This window comes from Corythoichthys intestinalis, chromosome 9, assembly GCF_030265065.1.
Source record: "Corythoichthys intestinalis isolate RoL2023-P3 chromosome 9, ASM3026506v1, whole genome shotgun sequence".
NCBI classification, from domain to species: domain Eukaryota; kingdom Metazoa; phylum Chordata; class Actinopteri; order Syngnathiformes; family Syngnathidae; genus Corythoichthys; species Corythoichthys intestinalis.
In genome coordinates, this window is record NC_080403.1 from 20,863,108 (window position 1) to 20,883,708 (window position 20,601).

Consider the following 20,601-nt stretch of genomic DNA (forward strand, 5'->3'; position numbering starts at 1 on the left):
TGAAATGCATGTGTGGCAGTTTAGCATTTTTTTTTTTCACATAACATTCTGACAGTTGCCGTCATATTTTTGGAGTCCAAGCCCCGTGTACCGGAACAGCATTCCGGCTCTGAATCTTATACCGGAACTGCGTTCCTGCCCTGAATCTTATACAGGAACTGCGTTCCTGACCGTTCTGGCCCACTTTCACCCCTGTTGGTTGGGAGGATCGCTGCCAGCCTCTGATAGTCAAAATGGATTGGACGTCTAGCGCCTTCAAAGGCTCTGAAACATGAGCATTCACAGCTATTCCTCCCAGTTTAAATGCATTAGGAAATCTGTTGTTGTCAAAGACAGTCAATGAGTTAATGACCTAACATCCACTTTGGAACCTTAACTTGAAACCGATACCCTGGTTTTAAACCTTCATCATAAATGCTAACTTTAGTTTCAAACTACAATTTTTAAAACCTCAAATCTCACTTCCTAAACACTTACTGAGTGTTGATAAAAGGAGTGACTGAACACACTACCCCTCACCCAGTTTTTATTGAACTGGCTGCAGGACTGAATTGTGAATATTTGTAACAATTCCTAATCATGGAAATATTATTCATGACTTTAAACATTATATATATTGTCTTTGTAGTGTATTCAATTGACTATAGTTTGAAAATGATTCACATTTCATCATATTGTTTTTGTGTTTTTTAATTATTATTTTTAAATTTGTATTACCCTGAACCTTTAACAGCTTCAACAAAAAATGGCGCTCATATAAATAAAGAGCAATTATAAATAACAATTACTATTAATAGAATGTTTGTATGGAGTGTGAAGTGACTAAAGAGCTTTGTGGGTTCACCCCACAGATCTCATTGACCCTAATCTGAGTCTGGTTAAGTATCCTAATCTACTCACTTTCAATTATAAATGGCTGCATTTAGTGTGTGCCAGTGAAAGTGAATCGCACTCGTACAATGTTATCCATGTTTTTATTTTTTTAAAAGTGTGAAATACACGCATTAAGAAGTTCGCCCCACCGGTCTTCATATCTTTTGTGGATTTGGAGAAGGTGTTCCACCGTACTCTTCGGGGAATCCTGTGGGGGGGTTCCTGGGAGTACGGGGTACTGAGCCCCCTGGTAAGGGCTGTTTGGTTCCTGTATGACCGGTGTCAGAGCTTGGTCCGCATTGCCGGCAGTAAATCGGATTCATTCCCAGTGAAGGTTGGACTCTGCCAAGGTTGCTCTTTGTCAATGATTCTGTTCATAACTTTTATGGACAGGCGCAGCTGAAGCGTTAAGGGGGTCCGGTTTGGTGGCCTCAGCATTGCTTTTTGCTGATGATGTGGTGCTGTTGGTTTCATGGAGTTGTGATCTTCAACTCTTACTGGAGCAGTTCATAGCCGAGTGTGATGCGGTTGGGATGAAGATCAGTACCTCTAAATCCGAGACCTTGGTCCGCGGTCGGAAAAGGGTGGTGTGCCCTCTCTGGGTCGGGGAAGAGATCCTGCCCCAAGTGAGGGCATGAGGGAGATCGACAGGTGGATTGGTGCAGCGTCTGCAGTGATTCTGACTCTGTACTGGTCCATTGTAGTGAAGAAGGAGCTGATCCAAAAGTTGAAGCTCTCGATTTATGAGTCGATCTAAGTTCCTACCCTCGCGTATGGTCACGAACTGTGGGTCGTGACCAAAACAACAAGATCCTGGATACAAACGGCCGAAATGAGTTTCCTTCGCGGATGTCCAGACTCTCTCAAAGATGGGGTGAGAAGCTCCGTCATCCAGGAGGGACTCAGGGTGGAGCCGCTACTCCTCCGCGTGAGAGGAGTCAGCTGAGGTGGCTCGGACATCTGGTTCAGATGCCTTCTGGACGCCTCCCTGGAGAGGGTTTGTAGGCATGTCCCACCGGTGGGAAACCCCAGGGACGACCGAGGACACACTAGAGAGACTATGTCTCTCAGCTGGCCTGGGAACGCCTTGGAATCCCACCGGAGGAACTGGTTGAAGAGGGCGGGGAGCGAGAAGTCTGGGTTTCCCTACTAAAGCTGCTGCCCATGCGACCCGACCCTGGATTAAGCGGTAGATAAGGGATGGGTGGATGTGTAAAATATTCACTTTCTTAATAAATCTCTTATGATTGAAGCCCTAACAAAAAATACCCTTAAACTGTAATTGGGAGGCTGAGCCATTGTATGAAACCCTAAAGGCTTTTAAAATGCTGGATGATCTTAGCCACTGAGCTGCTGCTCAGTTTCAGTGTGTTGGCAATCTTCTTGTAGCCTTGGCCATCTTCATGTAGCGCAACAACACGTCTTTTAAGATCCTCAGAGAGTTCTTTGCCATGTGGTGCCATTTTGGAACTTTCAGTGACCAGCGTGAGAGCTGCACTACAAATTTGAACACACCTGCTCCCTATGCACACCTGGACCTAGTAACACTAACGAGTCACATGACATTTTGGAGGGAAAATGACAAGCATTACTCAATTTGAACATTCAGGGATGTCATTTCTAAGGGGTGTACTCACTTTTGTTGCCAGGGGTTTGATATTAATGGCTATATTTGAGTTATTTCGAGGGGAAAATAAATTAACTCTAATATATAAGCTGCACACAGACTACTTTTCATTGTGTCAAAGTGTCATTTTGTCAGTGTTGTCCCATGAGAAGATATACTTAAATATCTGCAGAAATGCGAAGGGTGTACTCACTTTTGTGATACACTGTATACAGACAGTTTGCTCAAAATCTTGGCTGTGTAAGCAATCTTGAAATATTGCTCATTTGGCGCACAGAAGGAAAACCCTCAGGCTTATCCTGCCCCCTCCATTTCATTTTTTATGACTGTTGCCAAGCTCGCTTCTTCCCTAAAATCTGCGTTCAAGCTAGGCGCTAACGCTAATGCACAGCTCCATCGCTAATGTTCGCCCTGTCTCTCTCGCTACTTGCTGACGTAATTGCTGCATGAATTCCGATTTGGGGGACTTGACAGTTCAGACTGCTGTCACAATCTGGAAAAATGTGGCCAAGATCTGATGTTAATCATATACTAAAAGTGACCTAGATTGTATTCGAAATGGTCCACTTTTATGCTACCTGTGTTGATTAGACTGTCAAGTTAATGCCTGATTTGAGTCGGGAAAACACAGAAAAATCGGATTTGTGCATTAAGACCTGCAGTATGAACCTAGCCTAAGTGTGGCTAAACAATATGATAAGACAATTTAAGGACTGAGGAACGGGGGAAGTGACATATTCCGTAAAGCAGGCAGCACATTTGTAGTTTTTTTGTGTGGCAGTATTCTTACCACCCTCCTCCTTGAAGTTGATTACTTGCTTAATGCAAGTAAAATTACTTGTAAGTTGATGTTTAATGAAGGTTGAAAAGTTATTATTAAGGTATTAAGTATTGCTTTAATTCTTTATGGAGCAAGTGACCATTTTTTGTCATTGATAAAAACATACATAGTAGTAATGACTATTATATGAATTTTTTGTTTTAAATTAATGATCATTACTGTATTTTTTTAATCATACATGCAATTATAAATTAATACAATGTTGATATAAACTACATTAATTTAAAAGAATAAAAACAGAAATACACACTGGGCACCGCCCCAAGTAATACTCTAAAGCTCATTTATTTCCATAGTACTGTATTTAACTAATTGTATGCCATTGATAGTGATGGGCAGACTGGTAAACCGGGGAGACTGTGGTGGAGATGAATAAACGAACATTCACACCTTTTCATCCTAATTTAAAGCCCCAAATCCCCCTTCCAAAACTAAAGGGCAAGGACAAGAAAGTTCCAGTTGTTATTATAAAATATAGAGCTTTTATTTATTAGTCAGCAACATTGATGGGGAAGAAGTTATTATTATTTTTACAAGTCATTATAACAAGCGTATCAGTCATTACTTTGCACCAATGACCCAAGGGAAGTCTGCAAAACACAGGAAATAAAATTTCAAATATAAGTACAATCTGGACTGTGATCGCCTCTTTAAAAAAAGTGTAGCCCATATTTATTTTTATTCTTAGATATTACTTCTATATTCCCACAAATAGAAAGACATTCACCGACATCCAAAGGAACAAATGCTTTTTTTAGACAAACACTTTAATATACTTACACTGTACATGCCATGCACCACGGAAAGACGCCCTGCCAAAATTGCTTGTGGATGTACCTGGTCTATAAACACTTCCGCCCCCCCTCAATGAATGAATCATATTAATGGTATAATTCAAGAAAACTAATAAAAACAAAAAAAAAAACATACCCAAAACGGTTTGTCATACTTTTCACTTTGAAATCAAAATTCTGAGAATTGTCAGAACTCTGACTTAAAATTCAGACTTTTTGAGAATGAAGGCAGAATTCTGACTTTCAAGTGAGAATTTTGACTTTAAAGACAGAATTGTGAAAGTCAGATGTCAGAATCTTCACTTTAAAAGTGAGAATCTTCCTTGTGACTTTTTTTTTTTTTTTACTGTCACTAGCCCTAACTAATCCTTTTCCTTCCACCTGGTCTTGATGAAACCCAAGCGTGAAAACGGCAGGAATGCAAAATTGTACTTGTGTGCATGTAAAATAGACAAAAGTGATGGGACACCTGGCCATTCAAACTGCAGTACAGAAAACAAACCAACGTGGAATTTGCGGCTTTAACACCTCCCATGCTTTTAGGAAGACTTTCTCCAAGATATCATGCACCACATCAAATCTTATGACCTCTTCCTGCAAATGTCGATAGCTTAAAATTTCCCAAATTTCTCGGTAGGATAAAAAAATTCACCTTGTAACACCACCTTTATTTAAGGGGCATTCCTATTGCAAGTTTATCGGTTTAAAGAGGTCTCTTTTCTTTTTGTTGGGTAACATGTTTTTTTTTCCTTTTTTTTTTCTTTCAAATAAATGACAGACTCATTTAAGAATAGCTGCCTGCTGGAATCTGCATTTTGTAGATGAGAATCTCACTATCGTGTTCCTAAAATCTGCTTGTTCACTGCCAGTACAATAAGAACACGATGTTTAGGGTACAACATCAAGATGAAACATTAATAAAAGCAGGTTACACACACACATCACAATAATCAGGCCAAATCTAAGAATTTCCCAATTTTAGTCAGCTAAGACCCGTATATCATGCCTAATTATCCAACATCAGAGGTTTTCACGAATGCTTTCCCCCCCACTTAGAACGCAATCTTGATCAGCTGTCTTGAATGTTAAACCAGTTCAATATTGCAGTACTTATTACAAATTCTTATAGGTGTTGTTAATTCACTACAGTATTGTTGGTTCACGACGCTATATGCAGTTCCAGAAAACAACAAGAGACCTGCATGGTAATTAATATCAACAACAACAACAAAACTGAATAGCAAGATGGAGTTTGGCATCAGTGCTGCTTGTTGCTGTGTAGCTTCCAGAAACTTTTCACAAGGGTGGTCAGATGAGGACATTTTAACTCTTAGAGGTGGTACACGAAAACTAAACAGTAATTTCAGGATATCATATATGCAGTAATGTTGTAGTTAATCCGCCAGTAGAAAACTATCAGAGACCACTGATATTCTTTGGTTTATTGTGTTGTATTTAATGTTACAAATGACTCCTTTGGGATAAAATGCCAAACTGACCAAAGCAAATTTGTAGGGGCGAGCCATTAGCTTGTTGTACTTATGTCGTCATTCCGGTGATTCCGATGGTGCCACTTTTGGAACGTGGCCAATGGCATTTAATGAGTTAGCTCAATGGTCCCCAACCTTTTTTGCACCACAGATCGGTGTAATGTGGGCCTTTTTTTCACAGACCGGCAATGTGTGGCAGAAAATGACAGTAAATATAAAATAACGTGACAGGGCTTAAAATTAATATTAAGCGCAGGGAAAATGTCACTCACCATGCGCTTCATCAACCTTTATTTTATTTTATTTTTTTAGAGGCCTCTCCTAAAACTTAACGGAAAATATCCGTGGTCGCAAGCATAATGAGTTTTTTTTGGCTTTAGCAATACGGTTCGCCATGAGGTATGATGCGTTCACTGCATTTGCTTTTGTTGCCTTGTTTTTTAGCTTTTAGCCACATATTATGCAGAATGGACTTGGTTGTGGGCTCCTCTTCTTGCTCAGCAGGTGGCCTTTTCCCCATAAAAAAGCTGTCCAAAGACATCGCCGCTCACGGCATGCACCTACAGCAGCTAAAGTTACTGTTTACATTGACTGGCGCTGGGCTGCTATGGGTGTGCAAACACACCGGTAATTGCGGCCAACCAGTAGATGGCGACCTACACAAAGTTTTACTCGGATTAGTCTAGAGCAGGGGTGGGCAAAGTATTCCAAAAAGGACCACAGTGGGTGCGGATTTCCATTCCAACCCATCAAGGGGAAACCTTTTCACCAATCTGGTGTCTTACAAGTGCAATCAGTTGATCGCAGTCAGGCGCTTCTTGTTTTAGCAGAAACCTCATTGGTTAAACTGTCTGTGCTGGATCAGTTGGAACAAAGACCAGAACCCAATACGGCCCTTGAGGACCGGTTTGCCCACCCCTGGTGTATAGAGTAGACAGGGATGTTGATGCGTCAAGGCCACAGTCACAGGCCAGATTGCGGTCGTTAAAAAATTATTCATTATTTCTCTGCGGCCTGGTAGCAAATGTGCCACTGACCAGTACCGGTCTGCGGCCCTGTGGTTGGGGATCACTGAGTTAACGCATAAGTACAATACATTGCATTTAAAATTGAACAATGTAGCTCCACAGTTAGGTTTTCAGTCTCTTACACAAATCTATACACTCATTTTACAGGAGTTTAATAGTTTGTCATGTTTTTGGTGCAATATAATAATGTATATAGTAATTGAATAATTTTGAGATTTTGGAGGGACAATTACAAGCAGTACTCAATTTGGACATTTAAGGATGTAGTTTCTAAGGGCTGTACTGACTTTTGTTGCCGAGGGTTTAAATATTAATGGCTATATTTTGAGGGGAAAATAAATCAACTCTATTACATAAGCTTCAAACAGACTACTTTTCATTGTGTCAAAGTGTCATTTTGTCAGTGTTGTCCCATGAAAAGATATACCTAAATATCTGCAGGGTTGCGAGGGGTGTACTAACTTTTGTCATACACTGAGTACGGACAGTTTGCGCCGACTCTCGGCCGTGTAAACTAGCTTGAAATATTGCTCATTTGAAGCACAGAAGGAAAACCTATCTCTTGCATATCCTGTACCCTCCATTTTATTTTTAATGACTGTTGCCAAGCTCGCCTCTTCCCTAAAATCCGCATTCAAGCTAGGGGCTAACGCTAATGCACAGCTCCATCGCTAATGTTACATTTGCATTTAAAATTGAACAATGTAGCTCCACAGTTAGGTTTTCAGTCTCTTACACAAATCTATACATTCATTTTACAGGAGTTTAACAGTTTGTCATTGGTTTTGGTGCAATATTATAATATACGTATATAGTACTGGGATAATTTTCATTTTTATGCCAATATTAAAATGTTCGAACAGTGTAAAATATAGTGGTTTTACAATATTATATACATTTAGTCCTATTATACTACTGTATTTTCATGATGGTGGCACTTGGAGAGCTCATATAGAGGGTAGAAAAAAAATAACAAAAACAGATTCCTTGCATTTCAATGTAGATTTGGTAGTACAAACGAATACTTTTGCAATGGTCTCTCAATGTATTTGTCTGGAGCTGCATATACTTTAAACTAGAAGTGAGAGTAAACTTGCCATATTTTTCTATTGCATTTTAAAGATTAGTACGTGTGTAGCCAGTTTATCAGGCACCATCAGGATGATTCCCAAAAACCTGGTCAGGGGTTTGAACATAAAAGCAAGTCTGTGGGCGTTTGCGTGGTCCTGAAACTGCTATTTTGCGCTGCTTTTTAACAGCTTTCTAGTCCAAGTTCCACTTTTCAGTCCTCGTCCATGCGCGGATGCTCCCAAAACACCAAACATAAAAGAAGACATCCTCAACATAATACACAGTCAGTAACAGTAACCAGAACATTAGAATAACAACAACAGCAACCTATTCACAAAAAAACATGTTTTTCTCTAGATAGGTACAAAGAATTACTTTTTACAACCTACAATAAATATGGTGTGTTTCATCCAAGAGTTTTGGTCTTTTCTGCTGTATTGCGTCCGTTAAGAGTCGCTCCTCAACATTGGAGGGAAAGTGTAGCGTTAAGGGTGTGGTAGACTCTCGGAGGGTCGCTTCCGGTTCCTCATGTCTCCGCGGGGCTCGTCTCGTCATCGCGATGCCGACGGTTGCGCGGCTTCTTTTGTTCCTTCAGCTCCTTCAGACTCTTGGCTTTGCCGTCTCCAATGCCGCCTCCGCCGTCCCCCAGCTGCCAGTAGTCCTGGCAGTATTGGTTGATCAAGCCCATCTCAGGTTGGCTCAGGATGGTCAGCAGGTCTTTGTACTGGCCGGCGCTCGGCGTCCAGGCGCTGGACTGCAGCGGGGCAAGGGCCAGAGAGGGTGCACCCGTTTCCACCAGGACGTTGTTGACGGTGCGGCTGGACAGCACCACCAGCTGCAGCTTGACCAACGTGTGTTTGAAGTTCTTCTCCGTTGACGTGCACTGGTAAATACCATTGTCCGATGGTTGCAAGGAGCGGATTAGGAGGCCCTGGTCTGTCTTCAGGATGCGGCCTTCGGAGCGAATCTGGTGGGAGTCAAAAGAAGTGAAGATTCATTTGAACACTCAGGATTCTCGATTAAACACTGTATTAAAAAAAATTTTTTTTTTTAAAGCAAATGTCATACCAGTGTTGTTTTCGTCAACGATGACGATAATGAAAATATTTCGTCAACGAACGCTTTTTTTTCATGATGATGACAAGACGATAACGAGCTAAAAATGTTTTTTGTGGGACTAAAACACAACAAGACAAATGCCCGTTTTCATCTGATGAGACTACAACGACAAAAAATGCACTATCGATTCCGTCACATGTCCACAATGTGTGACATTTTATATGTAGTTAGCCTGCAACGTAGCAGTGTCTGGTTGTGTCACTCGTAACATGCTGCGCCACCCCCTTCCCGACTCACCAGTGTGTTATCTCCAGTCTCCATGCAGGCTGGCACACACGGTAATAGGGGTGCAGTGTTGGGCACGTTACTTTAAAAAAGTAATTAGTTACATTACTCACTACTTCTTCCAAAAAGTAACTGAGTTAATAACTGAATTACTCTATAGTGAGATTAACTAGTTACCAGGGAAAGTAACTATTTCCGTTACTTTAAAAAGAACTTGTTGTATGTCAAAGAATTTGAAATTTTCTGAGCAGTATTCGAGTCAGTGGAATAGAGAAGAACAGACAGGTAGTTAACTGGTTAGGTAAAAGAACTTGTTTTATGTCAAAGAATTTGAAATTTTCTGAGCAGTATTCGAGTCAGTGGAATAGAGAAGAACAGACAGGTAGTTAAGTTGTTAGGTGCTTCAGCAGATTTGAACTGCTTACCACAGATGTCGACAAAAGCTTTGCCCCGGGACATAAATTACACATTACATGCAGGTTCTTTCCTTTAATTTCGACAAACTTGAAATAGTGTCTATATCTCCACCTCTTAATGGACAATTTTCCTTCTGACTGCTCTGCCATCCCGACAATGTGCATCTGTTTTGCGTGTGTGTTTGCCGCACGCGCTGTTCCGGTTTGCTTGTGAACTCATCGGCTCTGATTGGCTTACCACGACACATGACTCTAACCCTCAGCCAATCACAATCACTTCCATCGCATCTCTCGAGGGGCTGCATTCAGGTAGGCTAGTTTCCCGACAATTCACGTCACCTTCAAAGCGTCTGCCGTCCTCAAGATGGAAGCAGAATTATTGATGGCTGACAGTGGGAGATGGGAACGAGGCTAGCATCAGGTGTAGCAAACGGAAACGTTACCAAACTTTGGAAAGCATTGTCTAATTGAATGAGCAGGGACAAACAGCTTGGAGTCAGAAGTACGTGCGCTGTTCTCGAACCTGAACGCACCCCAAGTCTTGGATGACAAATCAACAGAGCAGAGAGTCGACTCGACACGGCTGGTAGTTTCTTCAATTAATTCAGAGTAAGTAACGCACAGCTTTTGACCGTCAGTAATGGTAACGGCGTTGTAACGGCGGAAAAAGTAATTAGTTAGATTATCCCGTAACTGAAAAAATAACGCCGTTACGTAACGGCGTTATTTATAACGGCGTTACTCCCAACACTGTAGGGGTGTGACAAAATATCGATATGGTGATATATCGTGATACTTTGTATCCCAAAAGGTTATCTATATGCTCCTTTCACGAAATCGAGATATCATTTTAAAAAGGTGTCAATTAAAAAAAAAAAAAAAAAAAAGGCTGCCATTGATGGTGCTCGACGCCAAATCCATTTAGACTGGGAACGTTCGTTCATTCAAAACCAGAGCATTCACAGTCATACGGTCTGATTTTCGGGGCATTTACAGGTCACTTGCTTTTCATTTTAGGTCAGTTCCTGTTGAGTTTGATTCACTGCCTATTCAGTTGGGTGAATCCTAGGTCACTTCCTGTTCTGTAACGCAAAATAAACGGCAAGTGACCCATAAAATACCCCAAAAGGAAGTAACTGAAAATCAACAGGTAAATGACCTTAAATGGCCCAAAATTACTCATTGCCTGGCATTGGCATAGGCATAGACATTTAATCCGTTTGAAGTGGGAGGGATGGCAGCGAATGAACAAATGTTCATTTGATGCCACCCTCCCAGTTCAAATGGATTGGACGTCTACTAGTGATAAACTCATTCCAATTCACAGCAGAAGCTTGTCTTTTTGTTTATTAGTTTTTGTAGAATATCCTAGAATGATTTCCCAACCAATTTACCGAAAAGCGTTGTATCGCTATATCATCAGATCATCGTTATCGTGAGCTTTGTATTGCATATCGTATCGTGAGGTACCAAGAGGTTCCCACTCCTACACAGTAAGATTTGTTTTCTTGGCCAGAGAGAATATTTAATTTTGCTTTAGCCTTTAAAGGTCTGTGCTGAGATACCATCACACACTAAATGTAACTCGTAGCATTAGCATAGCATTGGCGTTCGCATTAGGCTAATGCCAACGGCGAGCGTCCTCTAAACTCTCGAACAAATCTAATAAAACCACAGATATGCAAAGAAAACTGCTTTTGGCAGTTATGCCTATAACACACAATAAAACAACATCTTTTACTTACTTTACTTAGGCTACTGCACAGGTGTCAAACCGATTCCAGAAAGGGCCAAGTGGGTGCTGGATTTTGTTCCAATTGATACAACGCAGAGAGTTTAACCAATGAACTTCCTGCTGAAACAAGCAGCACCTGACAAAGTTTAACTGATTACACATGTAAAAGATCTAATTGGTGAAAAGGTGTCCTCTCTTAATTGGTTGGAAAGCAAACCTGCACCCACTTGGCCCTTTCTGGAATCGGTTTGACACCTGTGGGCTACTGCATTACACTTACTTTAACAAGGCATACACGAGAAACTGATTTTCATTCAAAATTGTATTTTTTCAATGATGTGAAAAATAACAGTCAAGAAAACACCATACAGTAACCACAACCTCCTAATCTCCCAATTTTTATTTTATCTCATTTGCTCACATCTAAATGCAAAACTTTAATTTTAACTACCGTATTGGCCCGAATATAAGACAGTGTTTTTTTGCATTGAAATAAAACTAAAAAAGTGTTGGGTCGTCTTATATTCGCAGACATTATACCCATTCACGATGCTAGATGGCGCCAGATATCATTGAAGCGATGTTCTGTTATGACAGATCTCAGCTGCTCTCAAGTTTAACTAGTTTGCATTATTTTATTGCAATGTCTTCCTTATTCAGATTTTTTTCAAGACTACAGTTACAGTTAGACTTCACTTTGATGGTTAATGCAGTTATTGCAATTTTGTTGTTTTATCACAATACATTGGTTTATTTACTTAAAAAAACAGAAACCATTCATTTACGAATGGGATTGCACTTCAGTTTATTTATTTAAATGTTCAGATATTAAGATTTGAATGGGGCAAAATAACATGCTTTTTCTCTCAAATATATTGTTATAATCATTTGTTTCAAATGTACCGTAATTATTTTCTGTATAAAAAATAATTTGGTGTTCAATGGTCTTTTTTCAAACTTGAGTCTTGAAAAAGAGGGGGTCGTCTTATAATCAGGGCCGTCTTATATTCGGGCCTATACGGTAAGAACATAGGTTGAACTTAAGAACATAGGTTGTACAGTACATTAAAATTGAAGATAATGTAAACATTGACTTATACAGTATATTGTTTGAAAAAGTAACAATTATTAACAAAAATAAGTACAAATGACTTACGTTATTCCCAGTGAAATTGAATATATTTTGAAGATAACGCAAAAATTGACTTTTTTTTTTATATTATAAGGAAATAAATAAGTAGCCTAACATAAGTAAATGAACAAAAATAAGTCTTAAGTACACATTAATTACTGCATACTGCCAAACGGATCACATTTGAAACATTTCTCGACCTCATTGCAGTAAAAAAGTATGTTTAAAACCGTACTGTGTTCAATCTCACTTTAGTGTATTTGTTTTACCACAAGAACTGCATGTAATGCTTAATGGGTCATTCATGATACAAACACATTTTTACAAAATGTTTAAAATCTTTTATTATATTATGTTTAAAGACCACATTGGGCTTCAAAAAAAAAAAAAAAAAAAAAATTCTGTCAAATATTTCTGGAGTCAGGCATTATAGAGTTCACATGGACGATGTTCTAAACCACCACATCAGAGCGAATAAATAAAATAAAATAAGCCCCTTGAACTCTTTCCTTTGTCTTAAGGATCTGATCAATTTTCCGTTGCAAATTGCAATGCCCTTTTTATCGCATTAATTCAACAAGCTTGTCCTTTTTTCTTTTGTTTGTTGTCCCAGAAACATGTGCATTTTAACCAATTAGAGCTAACTATCCATGCTGATCACATGCCAGTATGTCAACCAATTGAACACACAACTGGAGTCCAGGCAGGGTGGTTTGCTGCGTGAATGCACACATTGATGCGAGTTGACTGTCACATCGGACTCAAATACACATGCTGGGAGAACTCCGATGAATGAATAAATAATAAATATTCGTGGAAATGGATGACGCAACACATGCACTTATATAAGGCTTGCTGTTGATCGTTTTCTTCTTGGGGATGCGTGTGTGGCAACCTGACAGTTTTTTTTTTTTTAACATGGAGGTTTGACAGTTGCCGTCATATTTTCGGGATCAAAGCACCATTCCGGAAAGGTGTACTGGACCGTTCCGGCCTACTTTCACCCCTGTAATAGTGCCTAACTGCCTATCTAAATTAATTTCATCCACAGCAAGGGTTTGTGCAATTTAACCCTTCCGACACAAACCAATAATAATAATAATAATTATGATACATATTTTTTAATCACCTCTTTTCTCCTGTCGCTGTTCTCTTTCTGAAGATGCCACTTGAGAGAAACATGGGGAGACCTAGCCTGGCACTCCAAGAACGTTGTGCTTCCTTCCACACCATACTGAACTGTCTCCAGAGTATTCTTATTGGCTGTAAAACAAAAAAATGCAGAATAAAAATAACTGATTTCTCTCTCTGTCAAAACATTTCTCATTTAAAGTTGTACAGGTCAGATGAGGCGATCTGGGCAAAATATTTCTGGCTTATAAGCACATTCCAATGGTCAAACGTTTCCAACATGTCAATAAATCATTCTTTTGGAAACGCATCAATGGGCACACCAAGGCTAACTTTGGATTTTTTTCCTGTCCACAATATAGTGGCTTATTTGGTGAGTTTGCTGTTTTGTTAAACTGCATGAATGTGTAGTGAATTGAGGTCCCTCCGCTCTAGTTTGTATTAAAAAAAAAAAAGTATACATAAAGTGGTTTAGAAGACAATTTGGGCTGATGTACATTACTAAACAGACCCTGATTTCACACAAAATGAAAACACGAGTAATTTGTGATAAAAATAATTCTTCTGTATGAGTTCGGCAAGTGTAAATGCATGTGAAAAGTTATGTGTGCACTCACCATTGGAGTTGTAGCCTCTGCATTGGCGGATGGGGTTGCCGTACTTCACATCCTGACGACGGCTGCGTCTGAAAGGGTCAAAGTCAGGAAGCCTTTTTAGAATTTCATTGACTTATGAGTTCAATTTGGTGCATGACCAAGCATGTAATTCAATTTACTTGTACATTTCCAAACTTAACCCTTTCAAGGACAGAGGGCAACACAGTAGACAGCTATTCAAAAGTTGGCACTGAAGACCATGAACCCTTTTTAGAGCAAGTTACTATTTTTAGTAATTTTATTATACAAGTATTATTTTCTGACCCTTAAAACATTTTACCCAATATTAGGCAATCAACTATTTATGATCATTAAAAAAAAAAAAAATTAGCAACTGTCATCACTTTCCTACATTCATTTCAACATGTCAGGTCATGAGCTTATGGAGAGGGACTGTTTAAGTGACTAGCTCCATCTAGTGTTAAAGATAAGAAGTGCAACAGAGTGTAGGCTGAATTTAAAGTGCCTTTGACAGGATTAAAAAAAATCTTAATTAGTAGTATTATGTGAATTAAAAACATATTTTGAGACGATTCGACTATATTCAACAATTTGGCAGAGTGCAGATGACGAGAAATGAGTCTTTTAATCTGCCGTTTAGCCCCACCTATTATTATAGCGCTGTAGTGCCTCCATCTGGGTGATGATGTCGGCAGAGTAACGATTTCAGCTGATTTAGAGTTCAGCTCATCAAGGGGGAAGATTCAGAATGAGGAAAATGCGACAGAGAGCAGCAAAATGTCATCATTGTTTTAATCTCTGTACACCAATATTTTTAATGGATATTCTTTTTATCTTAGTATTTTTCCCCAATTGCTAAATAAATGGTATGGTCATGATAAATAACAGTCTTGTGCTAAATGGAATATGACATATTAAAAATGCATTTATTCAGTACAACAGGCTTGAATTACTGCATAATGGTCAAAACTGTCGACTTCTTTAACATCCCAAACAGTATTTTATGCCACCGGATTTAGTCCGGCTTTTTTCATTGCCCCGGCTTCAGAGAAGGAGAAAAGAACGTAAACAAAACAGGAGGCGTGAGAGCTAGGCGACATGCTAACCCGAACCGAGCGGCTTTTTCCAAGACTTTTCCTTGCCTTTCAAAAACGAAAAATCACCCAAAACTACCCCGACTCATGTCACACACAGCGGCGGGGTTGATTGTCTTCCCCGATTGGCCAGCCCCCAGTGGCGAGCAAGTTTCGGCTCGTCGTTCTGCTGCTGCCCCGGCAGGCAGGTAGTGCTCGTCGCTGGGGACGCAGAGGAGAATGAACGCCAAAAATGGCGCACTCTCGGTGGACAAACCGGCTGAGGTCAGAGCGTGTGGCTGCCTGAGCCCAAGCCGAGTATAGAGCTCTCAAGGTGGGCACGTGAAGAGGGTCGAGGGAGGTCGAAGTCTCGACACAATTTACAACCAGAGAGGAGAGCGGGGGGCTCCCCGGGCTCAAGCCGAGGATAGTGCTCTATAGGCGGGCACGCGAAGAGGGCCGAGGGGGGGTGTAAGTCTCGACACCATCATGAACCAGAGACGAGAGCGGGGGGCTCCCCGGGTCTGCCTGAGCACAGGGGCTCATCTGCCAGCAAACATGGTGTGCAACAAGCTGCCCGTCGTCGGCCGAGTGGCCTTCTCGGTGGACAGAGAGCATTGTCACCCACAAAATGCAAGCCACCTACTTATTAAAACGTTTGCTATGATCTCAGTATTTGACATAACATAAAACAAGTTGCTTACTTACTTAGTAATCCGTCCAATGGTCTCATGATTGCCGGATTTCGCGGTGAACAGCGTCTAAAAAAGGGTCCAAAAAGGCTCACATGCCTTTCCCTGGTGTAGCAACAAAAGCCTGCAGCACACTGGGCTGGCGTGACGCAAAAAAACCCAACTAATTAATCCGGAAAACCAGCTGAATCTGCAGTCCTTCTGCATACGATAGTAAAGGTTGTATTGTGCAGATGATTAGTCCGCTGACGTAACATTCGCCTTGTTCCTCAATCCAAGACCGTGGCCGGAAGTCTCTCATTTTCGTAGCGCGGGATTCAAAAAATTTCCATTAGCATAAAATACCGCATGTAATGTGAAATAAACATACTATTTTTGTGTCACAGGCACTTTAAGATTCTTGTGCTTTCCATCTTCAATTATATTTTCATGATTTGCTACGGGGCAATAAAATACTAGACAGCTGGCTGCAGTGTGTCCGCGGGCTGCAGTTTGGACACCCCATCCTTTACCCTAATTCTATTCAGCTAATAAAACACAATACAAAACATTCTTCACATCTTAAACAACCGTACCTCTTCTGCGAAGCTGAATATCTAGAGCAAGATTTTCCATCCCAAGCGCAGTATGGGTCTCGGGCCAGACAGCAGTCGGCGCACACCTCCCCATACACGTCGCAGCGGTGAAGAGCCAAATGGGTCACACCCAAAACCGACGCCACGTACAGTTGTTGCTATTCAAGGAGGAAAATGCCAATTTAGTATCTCGTGCTGCGTCACTGACACCCCTCCTGAGATGTTTCTCTGACTTACACGCTTGGATGAGATCTTCATGGTGGTGATCGGTGTGGGAACCTGCCAAATAACGAATGAAAATTGAGCTTCACGTACCGAATGACATCAAAAGACAACTACGGAGGCCACATACCTTAAAGACCTCCACTTCTTCCAAAACCAGCTCCTCGGTCTGAAGGTCATCTCGAGGCAAGACAATCACCTTCTGCACTGATCCGCGATCTGACACCAGGTTATAACGATCAAATATTGGAATCACTTATCAGATTTTGACGCTATGCTCTTCTCAATAACAACATGTTTTTTACTGACCTGTGCCTAAGAACAGAACCTCGTAACTTCCGTCGGCGGCTGTCACTTGGTCGACGGCAATGGTGGTGAATTCGTAGTCCACGTTGGTGCGGACCACAAGAGGCCGCTTGTGTACCGGGTAGACAGCGTTGTGCATGTTGGGGTGGTTCCTCATGAAGTTGATCACCTCATCCGGGTAATCCTTGGTGGATTTCATATTGGGGGTGAATGTTCCGCCAGGACACTGCGTTCACAACAGACACAGGAGGTGGTTTAAGGCAAACATCCATGGTGACCCTGTATCGTCAAGATTTAAAGATATCGGACATCATTTTTAGAAATTCCACATTTGACAACTATGAATGACAATGTGAATGTATCACTTTTATTTTTCAGATTTTTTTGGGGGGGGGGGGCAAATGTATTTGGCGGAAAACACAGACTAGGCTGAAAAAGCAGTTTCTGCTCTTGCACCACTTTTTAAAATAAAGTGCTGTATTTTGCGCCAAAAGAACTGTGTTTGATAGAACAATATGTCTACATGCTGTTATAGCATTTTAGTGGTGCATTAAGCCCCTGAAATATTTTTAATTTATCCGTTTTACCTTGGAGACCCCCGTTTACAGACACCGCGCAACTGCTTTTGTTTCAACCCAGCCATAAAAAGAAAAGTAAGTAATTCCCGTCTTGGCCCGAATATAAGACGGTGTTTTTTGCATTGAAATAACACTGAAAAAGAGGGTGTTGTCTTATAATCGCGGTCTAGACATTATACCCATTCACGACACTAGATGGTGCCAGATATCACTGAAGCGATGTTCCGTCAAGACAGATTTCAGCTACTCTCCCCATTCACGACACTAGATGGCGCCAGATATCATTGAAGCGATGTTCTGTCATGACAGATCTCAGCTACTCTTTTTAGTTTAACCAGTTTGCATTATTTTATTGCAATGTTTTTCCTTATTCAGATTTGTTTCAAGACTACAGTTACAGTTAGACTTCACTTTGATGGTTAATGCAGTTATTGCAATGTTGTTGTTTTATCACAATAGATTGGTTTATTAACATTTCAAAAACCAGAAGCCATTCATTTACGAATGTGATTGCACTTTAGTTTACATATTTAAATGTTTAGACATTAAGATTTGAATGAGGCAAAAAAACATGCTTTTTCTCTCAACTATATTGTTATAATCATTTGTTTTGGATGTACTGTCATTATTTTCTGTATAAAAAATAATTTGCTGTTCAAAAAGTCTTTTTTTCAAACTTGAGTCTTGAAAAAGAGGGGGTCGTCTTATAATCAGGGCCGGCTTATATTCGGGCCAATACGGTATATTTATTATTCGAAATGTCTATCATTTTTAGCTTAGAATCATTATTGATGTGTAATAGTTAGTTTAAAAAAAAAAACGACTTAATATAATTATTCACTTGCATATTTTAAACTTTTAAACAAATTATGTCACAATTAAAAAAATAGTGTCTGTAAATAGGTCACGGATATCTACCTCATAACTATCACTAATTGTATTTTTTTTGTTAACTATTACACCTCGAGTTAGGGTTTAGGGGTCTTCACCCAGAAAATTGAGATTTTAAGCTTTTCAATGACGTATCAGACATTCATAAAGGACAAATTTGGGCCAAATTGGGGGTCCCAGAGTGGAACTTGAAGTCACCTGAGTGTTTTCCGCCATATTTATATAAAGTTCTATATTTGGTCTTTAAAATTTAAAACAACCAGCAGTGCAAACATGAAGTGATAAATAATCATACAAAATTGAAATATTACACAGCATTAAGTTGGCCCTGCTAGTGTCTATTATTCCACAGTATGCATGTTTTCCGTTAATCGCTAAAAATACAAAAATATGTTTGCTCCTGTTAATTCAATAATGAAAGGCTTTTCTTTTTTGCAAGAAATAGCTTTACTTCTTTAAGAAAACAATTAATATTTTAGAACTCTAGGGGGAGCCCCAGAGCCAAAACTCACATCATTATTCCAGCTACCTGTACTATGGATATGACGTAAACAAATTGAGCATTCCATTTCCTTTTGGGAGTGATCTGTGCTTATCCCAGCTGATATTTCAGTCACACTGACGGTGATATGCGTCCATATCCATTAGAACTGAGAGGGGCTGATGAAATTAAACATCTCAAAACAAAGGGAAGGACATTGGCTTGCCTTAAAAAAATCTCATTTCAAGGTAGCACTTGATATATTTAAAAAAAATTGTAAATTGTAAAACATACTGTTTTTCTGATCATATTCGTACATGAATTCCCAGTGCTTTTAATATTCATATATTCACAACTCACAGTGCCAGGTCTGGGGTAGGGTATCTTGCCCGTGTAGGCCACCCACTGGTAGTTGGGTCCTTCCTTGTGAGCAAAAGGACCATTGAAGACCATACGGATGTCTGCCATTGAGTAGACGCACACCGCCGAACCTTTAAACACAGATCTGGACGGGGGGGGGGGCAAACCATTGAGTTGCGGGATAATGACAGACGGCACCACACGCGACAGGGAGAAGCTACTTCCTGGGAAACACAAACATCCCCTCAAACCAAAGCGCCGTCTGACATACTGACATACAAAAACGTCCATGTTGCCAATCCAGAGGACAGGCAATGATATAATTTGCCACATCCGGTATCCAATTCTGACATGTCTGGCTATTATGAGTGCGTTAGATAATTAAATAAATAAAAAAGTCGAGACACTCACCCTGAAACTGAGAAGACTCCATAGATGACAGGATTCTTGGTGTCTTGTGTAGGCTGGATGTAAACATCCCCTGGAAAAGCAAATAAAGTAGTTGGAAATGATTAGGTACCAAAATGGTAACTGACATCCTGTGCATTTTTGGGGTACCAAGAGACTTTTTTGAGGGTCACACGCAGTTGACAATTGGCAACACTTGAAGTTTTAAGGTTGATCAAAAACTAAAAATAGGAAAGAAAAAAGACCTAAAGGCTAAAATTCAACAATTTATCCAAATTTAACTGGATTATAATAAAAGTAATTTGAACTAAATGTTTTAAGTAAACTGGACTTCAGTTTAAGTAAATATACAGTGGGGCAAATAAGTATTTAGTCAACCACTAATTGTGCGAGTTCTCCCAATTGAAAATATTAGAGAGGCCTATAATTGTCAACATGGGTAAACCTCAACCATGAGAGACAGAATGTGAAAAAAACCCCCCCAGAAAATCACACAGTTTGATTTTTAAAGAATTTACTTGCAAATCATGGTGGAAAATAAATATTTGGTCAATACCAAAAGTTCATCTCAATACTTTGTTATGTACCCTTTGTTGGCTATAACGGAGGCCAAACGTTTTCTGTAACTCTTCACAAGCTTTTCACACACTGTTGCTGGGATTTTGGTCCATTCCTTCATGCAGATCTCCTCTAGAGCAGGGATGTTTTGGGGCTGTCGTTGGGCAACACGGACTTTCAACTCCCTCCACAGATTTTCTATGGGGTTGAGATCTAGAGACTGGCTAGGCCACTCCAGGACCTTGAAATACTTCTTACGAAGCCACTCCTTTGTTGCCCTGGCTGTGTTTGGGATCATTGTCATGCTGAAACCGCCAGCCACATCTCATCTTCAATGCCCTTGCTGATGGGAGGAAAT

The 20,601-nt window shown here is 40.2% G+C and overlaps 1 protein-coding gene across 2 annotated transcripts in view; it reads right to left on the bottom strand.

The window, feature by feature from the left end:
- Positions 1–3,827: 3,827 nt before the first annotated feature.
- The window catches only part of sema3fa (sema domain, immunoglobulin domain (Ig), short basic domain, secreted, (semaphorin) 3Fa), a 109,355-nt gene continuing 92,581 nt past the window's right edge, over positions 3,828–20,601 (bottom strand). For both annotated transcript variants that reach the window (XM_057845766.1, XM_057845765.1), the window contains 9 exons: positions 19,689–19,758; positions 19,278–19,422; positions 16,971–17,193; positions 16,792–16,880; positions 16,677–16,718; positions 16,440–16,597; positions 14,100–14,167; positions 13,481–13,614; positions 3,828–8,691 (listed from right to left, as the gene is read on the bottom strand). In XM_057845766.1, the coding sequence (XP_057701749.1) occupies positions 8,251–8,691; positions 13,481–13,614; positions 14,100–14,167; positions 16,440–16,597; positions 16,677–16,718; positions 16,792–16,880; positions 16,971–17,193; positions 19,278–19,422; positions 19,689–19,758 (1,370 nt within the window). In that variant the 3' untranslated portion in view covers positions 3,828–8,250. The remainder of the gene's footprint in view (positions 8,692–13,480; positions 13,615–14,099; positions 14,168–16,439; positions 16,598–16,676; positions 16,719–16,791; positions 16,881–16,970; positions 17,194–19,277; positions 19,423–19,688; positions 19,759–20,601) is intronic.